General features: G+C 38.8%; 1 protein-coding gene across 1 annotated transcript in view; it reads left to right on the forward strand.

Annotated features, from left to right (window-relative positions):
• Positions 1–16,529, forward strand: part of LOC106946273 (E3 ubiquitin-protein ligase CBL-like) — a 30,534-nt gene extending 14,005 nt beyond the window's left edge. The window contains exons 3-15 of the mRNA XM_015030488.1: positions 1,750–1,896; positions 3,583–3,739; positions 3,829–3,950; positions 4,027–4,164; positions 5,946–6,033; positions 6,181–6,312; positions 7,126–7,335; positions 7,406–7,507; positions 8,909–9,183; positions 9,741–9,908; positions 12,171–12,274; positions 13,227–13,412; positions 14,598–16,529. Of these exons, the coding sequence (XP_014885974.1) occupies positions 1,750–1,896; positions 3,583–3,739; positions 3,829–3,950; positions 4,027–4,164; positions 5,946–6,033; positions 6,181–6,312; positions 7,126–7,335; positions 7,406–7,507; positions 8,909–9,183; positions 9,741–9,908; positions 12,171–12,274; positions 13,227–13,412; positions 14,598–14,953 (2,185 nt within the window). The 3' untranslated portion in view covers positions 14,954–16,529. The remainder of the gene's footprint in view (positions 1–1,749; positions 1,897–3,582; positions 3,740–3,828; positions 3,951–4,026; positions 4,165–5,945; positions 6,034–6,180; positions 6,313–7,125; positions 7,336–7,405; positions 7,508–8,908; positions 9,184–9,740; positions 9,909–12,170; positions 12,275–13,226; positions 13,413–14,597) is intronic.
• The last annotated feature ends 4,163 nt before the right edge of the window (positions 16,530–20,692 follow it).

The raw sequence follows: 20,692 nt of genomic DNA on the forward strand, positions 1-20,692 counted from the left end.
CATTAAATGGTAAAAAAACATTTTTAAAAAAAAAAAAAAATTAAATAAAAAAAAAAAAAAATTTTTTTTAAAATAAAAAATTTAAAAATTTTAAAAAAACTCTTTGGGTTTTTTTTTTTTTTTTTTTTTTTTTTTTTTGTTAAAACATGCTTGTTCACCATTCAATGAAGTTTCTGAAAGTAAGTATCCAGAAATTTTACTCAAGAGTAGCGATACTTCATAATAAAATTACTCAAAAAAAAAAAAGTTAAAAATTCAGCATAGTGAAAATTACCCCTGTCATAACAAATTTTGCTGGACGATAAATTGCCACAGAAGTTATCACAATAAATGGTTATATTCTTTTTAGAACATTTTTGAGGTAATATAGTGGTAATGGCATTATAGTCAAAGAATACACTCTCATAGATCAATAAGCTTTAAATTATAATTAACATTTAACACTGGAACTGGAAGACATTTTGAATATAAAAAAATCAGTAGAAAATAAATCAAATTAATTATGAAGACTCTGCAAATTTGTCCATTAAAAAGAAAGGAAAAAATGAGACCAAAACATGAGGCTGAAGACTTTTATCATCCAATTTTTGGAAAAAATAGAAAATGATAAACCATTCAAATGGAAATCAAATGTAGCTAGTATGATAAGATAATTTATTTGTCTCCCATGGGGTTACTGAGTAAATGTAACAAGTTACTATTCAACTTTGCTCATGTAATTTAAAAAAAAAGTGTTTCTAATGCAGTTTTACAAAGTGCTCAAATTTAAATACAGCCAACAAAACAGCCTCATCCTAACACAAATTGGCCATTGAACAAATTTATTTTTATAATTCCAAGTTGCACAATTATATAGTCAGTGGAAATCCAGCTACTTCCTGCTTTAGTCACCATGGTAACTCTGTGACTGACTGGCCAACAGACTGACCTAACCTGACCCACATAGAGAATATCATAGTTGTCAAAAGGAAGATGAGAGACATCAGAACCGCGGCCTGGTCTGCTCCATTCCAAGCCTTAACCAGATACTGTTGAGTACATGAACATAATGTTCAGTAAGATACCATTCTGTATTAGAAACCCTTCTTTAAAATGGCTCTGATGCAATATTGTAATTTTCTGAAACAGAATTTTGGGTTTTCATTATCAATTACCCAATGCTTAACATATAATTCAGTTATCTCTCAGAAAGTTGTTTTTGACTTAAACCGATCTTTCTAACAGTAACCTCTCAAATCTCCTCCTGCTAAATCAGGTCTGCTGTAAAGTTTTCGCACATTAACGTAAAGTTGTTCAACCTCGAAAAAAACACTGTGATGTACAGCTGCTTAAAAGTCAGATAACAGACCAACTGAAGTGTCACAATCACACCAACTTCCTGTATTTCTCAGAAAAGCATTAGCAGCAAAAGTTCATCCTTCCTCTGATTTTATCGAGCATTTCCTCTTCGATTCTCTGTAAATGCGTCAGTTCTGTTAACTGAACCACAGAAGACCTGATATTTATTCCTCAAGTCCACTTGTCACTCAATGAAATCATTGAGTGACAATTAATAAAAATAATTTAGAAAATAATTTAGAAACATTAATTCACTAAAAGCTATTTTCTGTTGCTGAATCTTTCTAATTTAATCATTCTCAGAGTGTTTCCTCCAGTCAGTCATGGTGGATGTACTCTGGTGGGAGGTTTGTGGCTCAGCTGCAGCTAGCTTCAGCTAACCCATCTCTTTTGCTGTTGCTACTCCCTCAGGAGGAACCTGACCAAGCTGTCTCTGATCTTCAGTCACATGCTGGCCGAGCTGAAGGCCATCTTTCCCAACGGCCTGTTTCAGGGGGACAACTTCCGGATTACCAAAGCTGACGCCGCTGAATTTTGGAGAAGGTCATTCGGAGACAAGTGAGTTTCTGTTTTTAATAGAGAACAGGGAGGAGTCATGATTGTTGTTTTAGCTCTGAAGTCGTTCCAATGTTCGAGTCAGGTTTTGACAATCTGCTGGACTCTTAGGATGTTTTTCCACGTCTGGATGAGAGTGGAAAAAAGAAAATGGACTTCCATAAGTTTAGGTTGATCCTTTCTTTGATCCCTCCTTCCTTCCTTGATCCGTCCTTTGATACTTCCTTTTCATCCTTCCTTCCTGCATTCGATCAGTCCTTTGATCCATCCTTCCTTTAGTGCTTCCTTCCTTTCATCCTTCCTTCCTGCCTTTGAGTCTTCCTTCTTTTGATCTTTCCATTGAACCTTCCTTTGCTCCTTCCTTTGATTTTTTCCATCCTTCCTTTGAGCTGAACTTTGGTTCGTCCTTTGATCCTTCCTTCTTTCCTTTGATCTTTACTTCCTTCCTTCATTTGATTCTGACTTTGATCCTTCCATTTAATCCTTCCTTCTTTCCTTTGATCTGTCCGTTGGTCCTTCCTTCATTCCTCTGATTCCTCTTTTGATCCTTCCGTCCTTCCATTAATCCCTCCTTTGATTCTTCCTTTCCTTGATCCCTACTTCTCATCATTCACTCTTTCCTTTGATCCTTCCTTCTTTAGTCTGATCCCTCCTTTGATCCTTCTTTCCTTTCTTTGATCCCTCCTTCTTTCCCTTGATTCGTCCGTGGGTCCTTCCTTCCTTTGATCCTGTCTTCCTTTCTTTGGACCGTCATTTGGTCCTTCCATCGTTCATTTAGTCCCTCCTTTGATCCTTCCTTCCTTCCTTCCTTCCTTCCTTCCTTCCTTCCTTCCTTCCTTCCTTTCTTTCTTTCTTTCTTTCTTTCTTTCTTTCTTTCTTTCTTTCTTTAATCCCTCCTTTGATCCTTCCTTCCCCTGATTCCTCCTTTGATCCTTCCTTCCTGCCTTTAATCCATCCTTTGGTCCTTCCTTCTTTCCTTTGATCCTTTCGCCCTCTGATCCCTCCTTTGATACTTCCTTCTTTCCTTTGATCCTTCCTTTTTTTGTTGATTCCTTCTTTGATTCTTCCTTATTTCCTTTTATCCTTACTTTGATCCTTCCTTCTTTCCTTTGAGCCCTCCTTTGATCCATCCTTTATTCCGTGCTTTGATCCTTTCGTCCCTCCTTTGATCCTTCCTTCATCGATCTGTCCATCCTTTGTTTGGTCCTTCCATCCTTCCTTTGATCCTTCTTACTTTCTTTACCTTTCTATCTGTTCTATCTTTCATCCTTTAATCTGTCCATCTGTCATTTCCTTTTATCCCTCCGTCATTAACTCATACTGAACTTTAGGGTCAAGGGTCAGAAAAAGGGCAGCCAACAACAAGACGCCACACATCTGGACACAGCCTGTTTGCCAACAACAGCCACCCCAGAGACGGTTTCCTCCCTCAGGCTGCTACTTCTTATGAACATGTCACAACCTGCCTTTTCTATTTTTTTCCTTTATGTAAAATGTGACTGTACAGGTTGTTTTATCTTTATTTATTTACTCTAAGGTTTCTACATTTACATTTAATGTCTGTATGCTATGAACACTTGAAACCGAAGTCAGATTCATAGCGAGTTATCACAATTCTGATTCTGATTCAGAAAGCCTTAACTTTGCATCTCTGTTTATTTCCCCTCTGTTTATGTATTTCTGTTTCAGAACCATTGTACCCTGGAGGATGTTCCGCCAGGCTCTCCATGAGTTTCACCCCATAAGTTCTGGTTTGGAAGCCATGGCACTGAAGTCCACCATCGACCTCACCTGCAACGACTACATCTCTGTTTTTGAGTTCGACATCTTCACCCGACTCTTTCAGGTGAAGCTTTCTGAGCATGTCTGAACTGTGAATTAGTCGAAAGTAACATTCAGTCATTGATATGTTTTTATTTTGGTGCATTTTTGTAGCCGTGGTCGTCTCTTCTGAGAAACTGGAACAGCCTAGCAGTCACACATCCCGGCTACATGGCCTTCCTGACGTACGACGAAGTCAAGGCTCGGCTGCAGAGATTCATCCACAAACCTGGCAGGTGAGACTCATGTAACCTGAGGGCTGATGGGTGTCGGCTGAAGCTTCTGGGTTGAGATATTTCTCTTTTCTCTCAGCTACATTTTCCGGCTGAGCTGCACTCGGCTGGGACAGTGGGCGATCGGTTACGTGACAGCCGACGGGAACATCCTGCAGACCATTCCCCACAATAAACCGCTTTTCCAAGCCCTCATCGATGGATACAGAGAGGGATTGTGAGTCACATTTGAACATTATATCAAATCCTCCAGAGATATTTTTTTTACGTGTAAAATTTACTTTTTGCACATTTTTGTATTACCATTTAAGTTTATACTGCTTCTAAAAACATTTAAAAAACAACACTCTGTTGTTTTGCTAGCAATAAATTTATGTTTTTCTTGGTGTCTGGAAAATGGGCCATTTCAGAAACCTTCTGAATGTAACAAATCAGCAAGCACATATTTGAGCATCTGTTTGCAGCCATTTTCACATGCGAGTGTAAACGTTGAGTTTAGGGCTGTTGTGGAAAAAATTATGACCAAGCACTGTTCAGGTAAAATCACTCAACCAGGTTTATTTATGAATTGTGCACAACTCAGAGAGCTCATAGGACAATCAATCATGAAGCAGTTCTGGATGGAAAGCTCTGCCAGGCAGAGACAACACATGAGTTTTATACCAAGGATAAGGAATTCAAAACAATTGGGTGAGACAGAGTGGTTCTCATGCAGCTGTGGGAAACAACTTCCAACCTTGTACATGTAACCCAAATAGTTCTTTTGGTGAGAGTTCACAAGCATTTCATATAACATGATAAGCAGATGTTAACTTATAGTAATTTTCCACCACAGGGTGTGGCCAGAAGCAGCTATTTGGATTTAAAGTGACAACACACACTAAAACGGCTCATTCTTTGAAAAAAAAAAAAAAAATCTCATCAGAATAGAAATTGTCAATCTCATTTTAATTTATTTTGCCATTAATTGATTAATTGCAAGAGGCTTAATTGGTGGGTTGTTGAGACTCAGTTCTTCTTTTCTCCTTTTTCCAGGAAAGATTTCTGAAAATCCTCTTAACATCAACACATTCAGCTTTTTCTGAAGGTTTGAGCAGAGTCTTGGTTCATAATAAAAACACATCCTAACGCTGACATTCAAAGCCTTTTGAACGTCAGCATTCAAAAGGTGTTCAATTATTAATTTTCAAATATTCTCAAATAAATCTTTTACAATAGATTAATAATTTATATTTTTTCTATTGGTTGTGGCTTCACTCCGTGTCATTACTGACTGTTGCAACCCTCAGTCCATCAGTTGGTAGCCAGAAAGAACAAGATTCTTCCACACCACAACGATGCATGAGAAGCCTCCCCTCTTAGTACGTTTTTCTTTTTTTTTTTTTTTTTTTACATTGAAGTGTCTCACCTAATGAAGTAAATATCTCCCTGTGATCCAGCTCTGTCTTTGTGGAGCAGTAACGTCTCTAAACTCTCTTGATCCTGTCATTTTTTGTTTCATTCGTCTTTCTGAATGCGGGTGTACCACTTCCCCTTCAGACGCCACAATAAGAGGATGTGCGTCTGCACCGACTTTAATGACCCGAACGACTGTCTGAATTCTTAAAACTTGCTGAAGTTTTCATTCTTCTAACTATTTAAGTTCATACCGCCAGCTTTAATGTGTTTTGTTTCAATTTTATGTGAAGTAGAGAGAAAATTGTGTGACTTTCTGAAGGGTATTTTTAGAGGCAGAGGTCCGATTTCAAGGTGTTAAATTACAAAGTCAAATTTCTGAAACTGAAGGTAACGTAGTAACTTGACTGCGCTCTAAAATGGCACTATGTGACTAGAAAACATAATACTGGATGTGAGCAGGGATGAACATGGATGTTTGATGGAGTTTAATTTTTAACAGAAGTAAGGAAAATGTTCCTGAGTGAGATTCGGTGGATGTGGAATTAGAATCGCACCTGTGTGATTCTGTTGGTGTTGACGCTTGCGGTTGTGGTTTTCTAGCTATCTTTTCCCAGACGGCCGTGCGCAGAACCCAGACCTGACGGGGCTGTGTGAGCCTTCTCCTCAGGACCACATCAAAGTTACTCAGGTTTGGTTTGTTTCTCACTACGAAATACATTCAGGCATTCATCATCCTGCGGAGATACAGCTGGCAGCTTTATGGTCATCAAACAGAAGCCTTGTGAGTGTTGAACAGGAAGTTTTACTGGTGATTTTCTGGTCGTTGTCCCTGTAGGAGCAGTACGAGCTGTACTGTGAGATGGGCTCCACCTTCCAGCTCTGCAAGATTTGCGCCGAAAACGACAAAGATGTGAAGATTGAGCCCTGCAGACACCTGATGTGCACTTCCTGTCTGACCGCCTGGCAGGTGAGGACGTCGACTCCACTGTATAACCTTTGGTTACATCGGTACGCACTGATAATCTGATTGTTAGTTTGCTTCCTGGTAGGAATCAATGTCCAGCTGTGTCGGATTCAGGTTGTTTTTCCTTCCAGTTGACTACCTTGAAGCAGTAAAGATCATTTCCTGTTTTATTAGATTGAGGTAGCGGGTTCTGTTTCCTGCAAACTATCAGATATGCACAGTGGTGAAATAAATGGTTTTCCCTACATTTTATTACAGTAAATGTTGAAGAAGGTAACTAAATATTTTTTTTTTTTAAAAAAAAAAAAAAAAAAAAAACTAAAAACCATTTCTTATTTTGATGAATTACAGTTCACACACAGGACCAGGTGGTGCTTACCTTCATCTGGTCAGTTCTCTAAACTTAAGCACCTCTTGCTGCCCAGTTATTAATCAGTTAATCCAAAAATAAATAGATCAGCCTTACAATGTGTTGATAGGTCAAGCAGAAAGGAGTGTTTTTTACACACTGAACTGTTTAGATGCATCATTTAAGCCTAAAACTGACTGAAGGTTTAACCTGAACAACCACCTGCACCTACTGTTTTTACTTGTCCTTTTGGAATAATGTGCTATATTTACATACCGTACAAGTTATCATGTTGTTTTCTGAATGTTCCTCTGTATTTTTTAGCCCTCCAAGAATATTTTAATGGAATAAAGGGAGATACTTTTTCATTATCCTCTAGATTTTTTGTGAAGAAACAAAGTAATCCATCTTATTTAGAGCATTAGCAGCTTTATTGTGTGTTTGGATTTAATTGTGATCCTTTGTAGGAGTCAGAGGGTCAAGGCTGTCCGTTCTGCCGCTGTGAGATCAAAGGCACGGAGCCCATCGTAGTGGACCCCTTCCATCCTAAGGCCAGCGGGGCTTCCTTCGCTGGCTTCCAGGGCTCCAGCCGAGCCGAAGCAGTAGCAAACGATGAGGAAGAGGATGACCGTCTGGAGGACCATCTGGTCATGAGCAGGCTGGCCTGCAGTAGTAAGGTACGGCCTGCACCTCTGGTTCTCTCTGCTTTCATGGTGGATCTCTAAAACCGTCTCTGTGTCTTTAAAGGTGGAACGTCCGGCATCTCCGGTGTCTCAGCTGCCTCCGGTGCCTCCACGGCTGGACCTGCTGCAGCAGAGGTCCGTGCTGAGCCAGGGCACCACAGCCAAGGTGCGTTTCCATGCAGACCCCAGGTCGACCGGCCGGCCTGCGGATGGTTTCTACTGACAGCTCCGTCAGAGCTGTGTAAACACAGCACAAAGTAAAATGAGCAAATGTTTGATGAAGCTGGCCTTTGTGCTGCTGCCCTGTGGGCTGCAGCTCTATCAGGAAGTAAGAAACACAAGAGGGACTGTTATTTTCCATGAAACTTATCCACAGGATTTGACTACATATCCCAAATAAATCTCCCCAAAAAACATGCAAAGGAGAGTTCTTTTTATTTTTCCCGTTAAAGAGAAAAACACTATGTTGCACATCTTTGATCAAAGAGTGACAAAATGAAGTGTCCTTACTGTATTTACTGGGAAAATGTCCTAAATCAATTCAATAACTAATCACAGAGCTTATCTACTATAAATGGAGAAAAAAAAACAAAACTTTTTTTTATACAAAAGAGATGTTTCAGATGTTAATATTTGGTTCGGAAGTGGCTTCAAAGGATTGAAACCGCTCCAGCTCATCTTTCCTTCCTCTCAACTTTCTATTAATCTTTTTGTCTCTGTCTGTGAACAGAGGCATTTAGCAACAGTGTTTTCTGTGAGTAACTCTGCTGGACAGCAGCATTAGTTGTAACATTTCATTACAGAAAATCACTTTTTACTCGTATCTATCATGCATCTACAATCAAGGCCTGAAAATGTCTTAACTTCATAAAAGAAATGTAAATTAATCATAGTAATTTAAAAAAGTAATCACAAACATCTAAATATTTTCAAACAAGCGTTTGAGTCGCATGGAGACGTGTTTATTCTGTTCTGTGACTTGAGCTGGTTTCATCAGAAAGTGTAAATTTATTGCACAATTTTCACCTTGGCCTCTGGCTCTCACGTCTGTTGGCGATTTATATGATGTTACAATGCATTTTGTGCAAAAGCTCATGGCTCTAATACAGTATAAAATATGCAATTTTCTTTTGTACATTTCTGTCGTGAGAGGTTTTAAATTTCATTCAGAATATTCTAAAAAGGCCTCATATTTGAGTTTGTAAAGCCAAACTTTCAGGCTACCATGCTTGTGGGTTTTTGTTTGCTGTTCATAATGATGTGAGTTATCTTGAAGTATAAGATTTGAAATATATCCTTCTGCAATAAAACTATTTAACTTTCTTAATTAAATTAATGAAAGTTTTAGTGATTCCTTTCTTTAATATGATGCTCTTGCAAGGATCAGAATCATGAATATAGTGATTGTCTGGTGTTTGTGTGTTTTAAATATGAACTTAGTTGGTGTGAAATAACAGAAATGTTGTTTATATTGTATTTGTAAATGGACTGAACCCGTTTACATTCCTGCATCTCCACGTCTCCTGCGTGTTTATAACTCCAGCAACGTCTTGTGTTTACATCCCAGGTTGCGGTCACTCACAGAGACAAGCCTCTACCTCCCCCCCCTGTTGTGAGGGAGCTTCCCCCTCCGCCCCCTCCAGAGCGACCCTTGGTCCCCGTCCAGGACCCCAGGCTGCAGAGGAGACCGCTGCCTTCCACCCCTGACCAGCCCGCCTGGGCGGCCAACTACATGGTTCCTCGGCCCGCCACCAAGGCCTCCCTCCCCCAGAGCAGCGGCACCAACGGGGAGGGCACCAGGACCCAGGCAGCCACCAACGCCATCTACTGCCTATCCGCCAGGTATGCAGCTCTGCTCATGACTTAAACACAAAACCAGGATTTGAATGAGTTTTTTTCTGCACGTTGGCTCCCCCTGGAGGTCATATTTAGAGCTGGACTTTAATAAAATACCCTTGGAAAACTGTAGAAAGTACGAAACAGAAATTATTTAACAGCAGTTCAGCTCTACTGCAGTTTCATCACCGTAGTTTAAAATATGTATTTGTAAGTCTCATTAAAAACTAGAAAAATTGCTGTTCCTTGCAAAACTGTTGTGAGAATTTCAGTTTGCTAAATTTTATATATTTTATATGGAGCCCAGTGGAGGAAGGGAGGTTTTTAAGAAAACCGTAAAACGTGTGCCTGAAAAAATGTATCACAATATAATTGTTTCATATCGATAGATGATTATTGATGAGTTTTTTGTTTTAAATATCTGAAACGCTGCCAAACTGGTGAGGTGACGTATCCTGTTTTATCTGCTGTTTTTTCTGCATGCCATTGTGTTTTATTTTTAAGCAGTTATGAGTAGTGAAAATGCTGAATGCATTGATAATCCTTGGTTTCCCTTTGTGCAGGTCTCTGACTTCGTCGGCGGCCTCAGCTGGAGAAAAGCCATCATCAGACGGTGAGGAGAACGAGTACATGAGTCCCACCTCCCTGCCGGTCTCTGGTGCCCCCTGGGTCATCCCGGGCTCCTTGGTGCCCCCGCCTCCTGCCCAGACAAACAACCACAACGACGTCAGGTAAACAAGAGGGCCTGTTAGTCAAACCAGGTTACATTTTAGGGCTCTGCATCACCAAGCAGATCCCTCTGCAACTAGAAGGCATAGAGAGTGACAGATCTGTTGGCTCTTCTGGTACAAGATGTGTAAAAAGTCTCTCCAGGTTATTCTGAGAATTTTAGACATTCTTTTTATTTGAGTCGAATTAGAGGAGAAAATCCTGCTTCAGCCACAGGTTATAGATTGCTATGCTTCTTGAAGAGTGATGACGAGGTTGAGTAGAGTTTGACTTTGTTGAACATAGTATAATAAAATAATAAACAAATGATGGCTTTAAATACAAAGAAAATACATTTAAAACTAAAGCAAACAAAAGAAGAACAGTAAACTATATTTACACATTCAAAGGAAAGGAGGGATTTTTCTAAGATGTTTACTGTACAATTACATTACATCAATAAAAGATGCATTTATTTGAAGTGTAACTAACCCTCCTGTGAAAACAAAACCCCGCCCCCGGCAAAGTAAAAAAAAAATTCCAACAAAGTGGGTGGGGCCAAGATACATTGAGGGGTGTGGCCATGTGTGATGATGAGCAGGAGAGGATTGAGCGGGGCTGCAGCACCTTTACTATATTTAGTGACTTTTCAAATTACTCTATCGACTTTTTATTAAAAAAGTGATTAAGTAGATATCAGAGGAGACTTATGGCAGACGTTCGCTAATGCAACTCCTGATTTGCCACCAGGTGGCGTGTGTCAGAGTGAGATGTTTATTGTTCATGTCGATGTTTTGATAGAGAACAAACTTAGATCTCAGCTGCTCTTCGGTGTGAGGAAATAGGAGGTCAGTGAGAGAAACAGCAATTTTTAACACAACTGGTCCTGTTGTTGCCTCTCTGATGAACTTCAGCCAGCTAATCTGGGTTGCAGATGTTTCTGTCAACGCATTCAGAGACATAATAGACGCCACGTATTATTAGAGAAACTTTGTCTCCCTTTTTTGGTTGGGAAAGAAAAATAAAACCAGTGTCTCTTATACTTGTATCCTTTAATTTTACTTTCTTTGTCATTTAACATTTATCATATGTCTACATAATTAATCAACGTACAAGATGAATAAACCGACTCACTGGTTGAGTTCATTAGTTTCTAAATACATTAAAAAGTTGACATGTACTACACATTGTGAGCAGCAGGGGGCTCCACTGCTCCGGCTACGTTTTAACCCTCCTGAACCCAGTGAACCCCCTTCTTAAATAATTTAAAGAAGATGAAGAAGATGCAGAAGTTTTGAAGATGAATGCAGCTGGAGAACAGCTTGTCCCTTTGATGAAAGGATGAAGGAGTGCAGAATGTTTCTGTTGATCATGAGAAGAACAGACATTTCTCTTTTAACGAGGGTTAGATTCACAAAGCTGTACTTCTTGCTCAATTGTTTTGCACTTTTTGTGTGTTTGTGCTTTTTTTATTTGTTTTTGCATGAGATCATTTAAGAAAGCTACACGTGTGCTAATAAATTTGAATGAAACGTGGAATTGAGCACACATAAGGGAATACCAGACTCCTTCCTTGACACGCCACATTTAAATATGAAAAATAAAGATAAGGAAGTCATGCATGTTTACATCTCTGTGTGATTGAAAATCGTGTCTTATCGCAGAAAGAGAAGATGGTTGGTTGGAGATGCTCCTAAATGAGGTGGAAAAATTCAAGTAGATGTGATTTATGAGCAAAATCAGACTATTGTCCATTTATGTACACAATTTAATTGAACATACACACCCTGTTCTTGTAAATGATTACAGAAGTGTGTCAGGAAAAGGCTGAGGTGTTGTAAATTTTACTAATGTACTTTGTAACATAACTGATGTTAATGCTATTTCAGTTCCACCACCAGGTTTCAGCAGATGGTATTTTATTTCCTATGTAAAACATCAACGATCTGAAAAACCACCTATAGGGTTGAGGTATAATTACCACAAATAAGCATATCAAAATAAGAATTAAACTGGGTTTTGCTGTAAAAAAATAAAAAAATGTGTGAATTTTACCCAGAGTTTAATGTCAAGTTTGCTGCTTCCGAGATTGGTGGATCCATTAAGAGAAACTAAATATTTAAAGCATAGTGGGTAAATTAAAGTCCTTATTACAGGACTGATTTAAAAATGTGTGTTATGTTTAAAAAATATTATAAATTTAAAATAATTCTACTTAAATCCCCTGGTAAACTGCCTCAAGCCGTGTTTTTATGTTTTTTATCTTACATCTGTTTTGCTGGCAGTGAGGGGGGCGACGACGACTCTGATGACCCTCAAGTGTACGAATCCATGTTCAACATCCAGAGTCAGGCCGGATCCTCTGACACAACGCAGGCCTCTGATCTGGGTAACCTGCTTCAGTTCACTTTCACAAGCACTTGGATAAATATTTATGGGAAACCATCTTTGCTGGAGTGCGTTAAGAATAACTGATCTGCACAGCAGTGTCTTTATAACAAAACTCAAAATTGAAAGTATGACTTTAATAATCACACTTTCCTCATTGTGATTGTCATTACATAAATATAACAAATATGTACTTATACTTTGTGTACAATTATTAGGCAAGTGAGTATTTTGGCATTTTTTGGCAGATTTTCTATCTGCTCAGAATGAGTTGTTTTAGGGCCTTTGTCACTTTAAATCCAAATTAGCTGCTGCACACATGAAAATTACTTGAAACAGATGCGCAATTGTACAATCGTGCATCTTTGAAAAGCAGAAGTGGAGCCTCCTGCATAATCAACAAGAATGCAGCAAGTGGTGTCTGTATGGTAAGTCAACAAGTAAACACTTGTCTATTCTAGCAGCCATAGTACAGCACATACATCGGTAAAACCAGCTGACCAAACGGATTGGAACTCTGCTGGGATTGCTAGGTAACGGGGCAATGTCTGTCAAAAGTGACCTAATGGAAAGGCTTTGAAACAACTCATTCCCAGAAAAGATGAACTCAATGCCAAAAACCATTTGGGTGTTGTTTTAAGAGCTTGGGTTGTTTTTAGAAGCACTGTAGAACCAAATTAAAGGATTAAAACATGCAAAATGTGAATTTTGCATATTAGATACCCTTTAAACATTCATGTTTGAGGTTTTTTTTTGGATTTACAGAGCGGTGGAGTTGGAATTAATAACATAATCTTCTTAAAAAAACAACTTGCCTGATAACTGTGCAGAGTGTATGTCCACTTGGTGTTTTTAAGGGTGTTTAGAATAATGCAGCTGTGCATCTCATAGTTTCAGAGTGGCTGGCTGCCTTTACTTGAAGCTGATCGTTAACACGTTGTTTGGTCTTCCAGAACTTGACCAGCTTCCAGCTGCAGCCTCCCAGGACAAAAAGGAAGACAGCGAAGCGGAGGACATCTACGAGTTTGACCGTCCCCGCCCAGTGGTACCCCCCGCCCCCACCCGACGGCTCCTGTCTGAAATCAGCTGTCCCTCCGCAGCCTTAAACTCGCTCAGCATGGACGCCTCAGTGGAAGCCGGTACGTCCAGTCAGCCCTAGATTTTGACTGGTAAATGGACTGGTTCTGAACTGGTTCTGAACTGGTTTCTGTCTCACACACCTCAAAAAACACACAGTTATTATTTAGAATAGTAAGAAAAAAACCCAGAAATTAGGAATTTAATTTTAAAACTACTCTCTGGTATTAGCTTATTTAGCTTTTAGCATTTTTATCTTCAGTAAAGTCCAGTCCTTATAAAAAGTAATGATTTAACAACATTGGCTTGTTTTCCTTTTTTGTTTTTCAACCTTTCAGTCACTCTGAGCTCCTCCATTTTCACATTTAATTGCAGCGCCCTCTGCTGGAAAGAAAGTAAACATTCACGACCAGATTCTCATATAGATAAAGTTTTCTTTGAAAGTTACTTTAATGTTTGGCAGTTTTCCTGAACCTGGTATTTATTAATTATTTGTACAATAACTGTATTATAGAAATCTAAGACCAGGAGAAAAGCCCGAGTTTTCTGAGAACAGTTTTTCATCCATGTTTTCCAGTGTATTTAGATTTTCTGTTTCCAAAAAATACTGATTAACTGATCTAAAAAAAAAACAAAACAAAAAAAAAACAGATTTGAGCTTCCCAAATATGTCTTAAAAACCTACCAGACACACAAGCTATTTGATTCTGTTCCACAGAGTAGACTCATAAAAAAGCTCAATAATCCTGTTTTTATTGTAAAAAAAAACAAAAAAAAAAACATAAATAAATAAATAAAAGAAAAATTATTGTTGGTAATAATTAAAGGCTTAAAGTGACTCAAGTAAAATATCTCATAATAGCAAAACCACTTCATTTAAAAATGAATTACAGCAATGTATATTTAATTTATAAACGGTATTGCAATTTAACTATAATAATCAAATATACTAGTTTTAATACGAATATAATTTGATGGATTTCATGACATCAAATGATAATGTTTAAAAGAATGGAAGCAAACTTAACAATAAAATTACATTTAAAGAAAGCCTTGTTTTATTCATAAATAATGATAATTTTAAACGTTTTGTATAACACGCCAATAACGGCATGTGAAGGCTGGAATCAGGTGTAGCTCACAAACCAATCTGTTTAACTCGCTATGAGGAAAAGTATCTGTGGAAAACGTCCACTTTCGGCTTCTGTAAACTGCCGTGTCATTGTTTCCTGAACTGATTTTTCCAGGAGCGTTTGCCGAGTCGGACCGGCCGCCCCGGCCCCTCCCACGCAGAGCCAACTCCGACCGCCGCCCTCGACCTTTCAACCGCGACCTTTCCGCTCCGCTGCCCGAACTCCCTGGCCCATCCTCCGCCTCGCCGCCGCCTCCTCCTCTTCCTCCTCCTCCACCACCTGCTGCTGCCGCCACCGTCGCCGCTGGCAACCAGGCCCTGAATGGTGAGATCGAATGTCTGATATCCCAAGGCTACTCCATGCAGGACATCCAGAAAGCGCTGATGATCGCCCAGAACAACCTGGAGACGGCCAAAAACATCCTGCGTGAGTTCGTCTCCGTCCCCTCCACGGCCCACATCGCCACATAGTCACTCAGGTCCTGCTCCGCCCCCCCCCAATCCCGTCTCCGCTTTGTGCCATTATTGTGGATAGCATTTACCGAGCACTTTTCCGCGGGAAAACACCAGATCTAAGGAAAAACATCCAAAGTTAATTGTAATCAACTGCGTCAGGTATTATTTGCTTTTCTAAAAGGATTCTAGGTGTGAAAACAGGATTGTTTTTTTTTTTGTTTTTTTGTGACGGATCCTGAAGCCTCAACACTTACTCTACGCCGCCCCCAGCTGGAAATGGAAGGAACTGGATTCCCCATCAGCTGATTGGTTCATCTCTTTCGGCTTAAATGATCTGAAACGTGTAAAAGGAGCTTTGTGAAGCCAAACTTTCATCATGTCGCTGTTCAGTTCGCTGCTTCTCCGCAAACTGTGGTGTGCAAATCTGTAACTAATCAGAAATTAGTGAGTAGAAGTCTGTGGCGTGCATTCTCGTGCTGCAGGGTTGTGGCTCCATTTCCCATCACCTTCTGGGTCAACAAGTACTTTAATCTTTGAGTACTCTCCTCACATGTTGTACTGTGTGTAGAACTAACAATGACTGAAATTAATTCCATTTTAATTATGTTTTTCTAACATTTTCCAGTTTATTTTGTGGAAAATCGGGCAACAGTGTCTCTACATTCAGGTTTGACTCATTGCCAACGTATCAGTGGAGGCAGGGAAGACTAGGAAAAGTGAATCCCCGATTATCAAGTGGTTTGGAGAGGCAACTAGTAGAGGAGTCGACGAGCAGCACCACTGTGTCGATGTGTAAGTTCACACAGCAGGAAAATATGACTCAAATCCAATTTTTTTCTTTTTCTTTTTTTTTTTTTGGCCAATATCCGACTTTCTCATGGAAGTCTGAACGGCACAATTCTGATCTTTTCACCCTAAGATAAATCAGATTTGTTCCACTTATCTGTGGGACTAAATTATGTCAGATATTTTTCACAGCGTCAGCAGTAGGAGCAAGTCATTTTATTCAACTTTTACATCATAATTCTGCACCACAAGAAGTCAGATGCTGTAAATCTGGACGTAAACAATGGCTGAAAATTCTAATTATGAAATTATGAAAGCCGTCTGTGTCAGTGAAGCGCCTCACATCACAGTCCACCACTTTTAGTTCCAACTTCACATCCAAACAGAGCTGTGCTCTTGTCATGTTCTCATGATGATGCGATCGACTCTGAAGAACTTTAAAATTGATCAATAGACAGCGGCCATTATTACTGCTGTAAACAGAGCGCTGCTGTGTGACATAAGTAAGTAAAACCAAGATAAAAACCACAAAGTGCTTCAACAACAAAATTAAGCAAAAGCAGATTTAAAAAGATAAGTTCATGTCTGTGCACATGGCTTACTTTGGGACAGAAGCTGTTCACACAGAAAACTTATTGCGGTCGCATTTAATTAGTAGCTTGAACGACCACAGAAAAAATAAATAAGATTTCAGTTAAAAATTGAAAATAAAAAAAAATTTGGAATTGCGCATCAAGACCTGCTGTGTAAAAATCTCCCTGCAGAATCCTGATTTGTCGTCCAGACCCTGCAGGTCTTTTTAAAGTAAATAAAGAGGCAGAGCTGGCCTTTCCATCCTGCAGGTCAGCTTCGAATGGTTTCCGTCTCAGCTGCTTTATGTCAAACACTTCCTAGAATAATAGGACAGGTCTGCTCCTACCTAAACGTCCTGTCCCCGACTGATCTACCTCACCGGGCTCTGAATCCCCAAGCAGATTATGGACAGATTAGAAACCTGGATGCGTTCCTGACTGATGAACGAACCTACGTCCACTTCCACTCGCAGGCGGCAGATCACAACCTTCCATTCGCATCACCCAGTTCCCAAGAAACTGAATCCCACATGTAAGTGACCCACAAATATCCACAGAGAAGCTCCCACTCTCTCTACAGAGTGAAAATGGAGAGACGAAGCTAACAGTCGTGCTCCATGAAGTCAAGGATTCCCCAATAAGTCATTTAACAGGAAGGATAGGTCCATATCTAGTCCAATACTCTATTAAAGTTAAATTAGTGCCATGGATCTGTCTTGAAACACTGTGAAGGTTAGTAAAATAACGCACTACAGCTCCAACATGGATTAATTAAGCTAATCTCTCCTAAAATCGCCACAACTTTATGATTTATTTGTAAACCTGTGTCTGACTTGACTTACACAGCAGTCAACCAACGTTCACCTTTGAGGGAAAATGATCCTTTTCTGTCCTAAAAGTCCCCCTCCCCCTCCCCGAGTACCTTTTAATGACATCAGAGATGCGTTCACTTCACGTTTGTCATGTAAGAAGAATCAGCATCATTATAGTTGTTCCTACAAGTTAGCATCCAGCACAACACTAAGCTAGGCCAATGTTAGCATGTTTTCTCTCTCTGCTGATGCGACTCGTTGAAAATTCAGGCTTTCAATTTGGTTCCAGTTAATCATGTGCAAATTAAACTTATTGGAAAAGGATGTTTTCAGCTTCATGACTTCAGCGCTCCGCATTGAGAGACTTTAGCAACTAGCATTTCAGCAGAATCTCTAGTGTTGGACGTGCAGTAGACTGACCGGGGCAGATCGAGGGGAAACAGTCTGACTTTGACTTCAGATGGACCAATTAGTGCGTCTCTACTTTGTAGGCCTTTTAGCAGCTGCATTTGATTCTGCTTTTTGAATCCAATTCAATTTTACTGCAAAAGCAAGAAATCTTACAAAGTATTTTTGGTCCAGTTTTTACTGTAAAATATCTCAGTACACTTGAAATAAGAGAAAACAAACTTTTCAGCAAGATATAGCAGTTTGTTTTAAGCCAATAATTCTTGAAAGTAGACAAAATAAATTCTAGTTTCACTAGCAGATTATTTCACTTATAACACTGGAAAATGTCTTGTTATATGTGAAATAATCTGCCAGTGGAACAAGTTATGTATTTTTTTATCAGTATTAAATAATTATTTACTTAAAACAAGCCCTTATATCTGGCTGAAAAGTTACACAGTTGAAATAACACAAAACTAAGATATTTGCAATACAAACTAAAGCAAAAATACTTTACCTTTTGTTTTTGCAGTGTCATCAGCTTATATTAGAAAAAAAACATAATGACATGACCTGTGGTAAATAAAATTTCTGCTCTGCTTTCAGATTTTAGCAAACAAAATCCTCAGATGATGACATTTCTATCTGAACAAGGTTTTATTAAAGGAGTTGCTGCTGTAGCATCAAAACGTCCTTGTAGAACTGTTTTTATGCTGCATTAAACGACTGGAGCCACCAGATGTCCAAGTGGCATTGAAAGCCTGAATGCAGGTTATTTAAATAGTTTAACATCGGTAGCAGTTCTGCAGAGACACTGCAGTAATAATACATCTGCAGCACTTTGTGCAGCCCTGGTTTTAATGTGATCTGACCTGTGACCATCTGCTCGGACTTTAAGTCATTCCACATGAATGTGTAAATGTTTTATTACGCTTTTTTGTTTTTACTAGTTGTTGGACGGAGCATTCCAAAATGTTTCTGGAACAATGAAATTTTTGCCCAACTTAAAGCCCCAGTTTTGCATATTTAAGATCATATTGACATTTTGTTGTGGCTTCATCCTTTCTTCTGTTTGGAGCAGACGTGTTTCATCTGCAAGGCTTCCTGGTTAGTGGCTCAGATTATCAGCAATTTATTGTTTATTTATTCTTTTATTTGTGAATTTAAAAATTGTTCAACTGAAAATTTTAGAAAAAATAACTTGAAAAAAGACTTAAATTTACTTCTATTGTATATTATTTTTCAAATGCCATAGTAGCATCTTTATTAAGCATTAAGGTGGAGAAAAACTGATTTAAAAAGCTTTGACTTGTTCTCAGGTGTGTGAATCCTCTAGTATAAATTGAGCCACTGGGATCTGAAGATTTCTAGGTGGCGCCAGAGCACAAACGTCACGCATTTTATTTTTTTGTGAAAAGGATAAAAGTCCAGGTTTCCAGTCTGTTTTACTGAACTCACGCCATGGTTTGTAAAATTAGATTTTATATCAAGCAGAAACTCACTAAGGATGTTTTCTTGTGACCCCTGCTGGTCGTTGGGAAGATTGCAGGTTTTACGTTTAAATTTTGCAAATCTGTGGGTCAGATTTGAAACTGTTTGAGATTTTAAAAGGTCAAAATGTACTTTTTCCCACTGCAAAGCAATATGAACGGATAAAGGTGTAAAAAGTGAATGTCGGTACAAAGAAGGTATTTATATGGAAAATATTACATCACAGTAGCTCCGTTTCCATCGACCATGTAATTTATTGGAATACGAAAATTTTATTTGCTAAATGGAACTACGCCAATTCAAAAAGAAATGGATGTTTTTTGGTCAAGAATTTATGGATTCTCACCAGATCAAAATTAATGTGTTGTGCAAATTTGAAATGGAAAAACTTTTTTCGCATCATACGAGTCACGTCATCAGTAACCAGATGTTACTGCTGGTAGAAAAGACAAAGAAGACAACATGAAGCTGTTGGATGATGATGGATGTTTTTTTGTGTCTTTAATGGAAACTCAGCAGCTGCGAAATTATGTTTTTTGATATTGGCAGATTATCAAGAGTGTTTTGCGTATACTTGTAATGGAAACGCAGCTACTGTTATCAACCTCTTTTATCTGCTGTGAAAAAGTATTTACACCCGTATGGATTTTGTTCAGTTTTCTGTCAAAGCCGTCATCAATGATGATGTCAGACAAAGAAAATCAGAGAATGCAAAATTCAGTTTTCATTTATTTAAGAAAAACTGATTTGTCATTAAGCTTTTTTTAAAAATTTTTTTTATGAATTCTCCAGGATTCTGCATCAGTAAATGAAATTTGTAGGTTAAATGTTCTGAAATCCTTGGTAAGAATACCTCCTGATATAAAATTATGTAAGCAGAGGGTGGCTGAAGTGTCCTTTTCTCTACACTAAGGTTTAAACTGGTTTTAGTGGGAGAAGGTGAATTATTGTGCCTCCTGTCAGTCACAGAACTGGGCGAATCGCTCCATTTCCGTCTGGACTCTCCTCTGCCCCTCATGTTGTCATTTCACTCCACATCTGAACTCTGAGAGCAGAACCATCAGTGACTTGGTGTCGGTTCCCGTCTGCTGACTTCTCTCTGTGACTGTGTGTGTTGGTTTACCCAGTTAACTGGCCTTCGTCAAATGGAACTTGCCTACTAAAAACTCATTACCTGTATAGATATGATTTTATTTATTGTCTTTTTAATATCCTCTGCATTCATTGTGCCGCCATGTTTTCATGCCTAAGCCATTAAGATTTTTAATTAAACTGTATTTTTCTTTAACCTTTGGTGCGTGTGGTTTGTTCAACAGATATTTAATGTGTGCTTTTTTTTTGCCTCATCGCAAACCTGGAAAACGGTGCGTTCAGGGACTAATAGAAAATTCTAGACCCCAATCCATTCATGCATTTCTATTTTTGGTTATAAAATAATAATAAAAGTGTAAAAAATAAATTATTTTCTGCTTTGGGATATTAATTGTAAAGGCCAACCAAGTAGAGTTACCAATGTTTACTGTAACTACCTCTGAGGTTATTTGATTTTATTTTGGTAAATTTTTTTGAGAATGTTGCTACAGTAATGGAACAATTCTACCCTCAGTACAGAAAAAGGATAAAAAGTCAACTTTAGCTTCAGTTGATTAGGAAGCAAGGCTATTAACTATGATTAAAGTATATTTGAGTAACTTGAAATTTCT

The sequence above is a fragment of the Poecilia latipinna genome, unplaced genomic scaffold (genome assembly GCF_001443285.1).
Source record: "Poecilia latipinna isolate Pla-1442-1.1 unplaced genomic scaffold, P_latipinna-1.0 Scaffold183, whole genome shotgun sequence".
NCBI classification, from domain to species: Eukaryota; Metazoa; Chordata; class Actinopteri; order Cyprinodontiformes; family Poeciliidae; genus Poecilia; species Poecilia latipinna.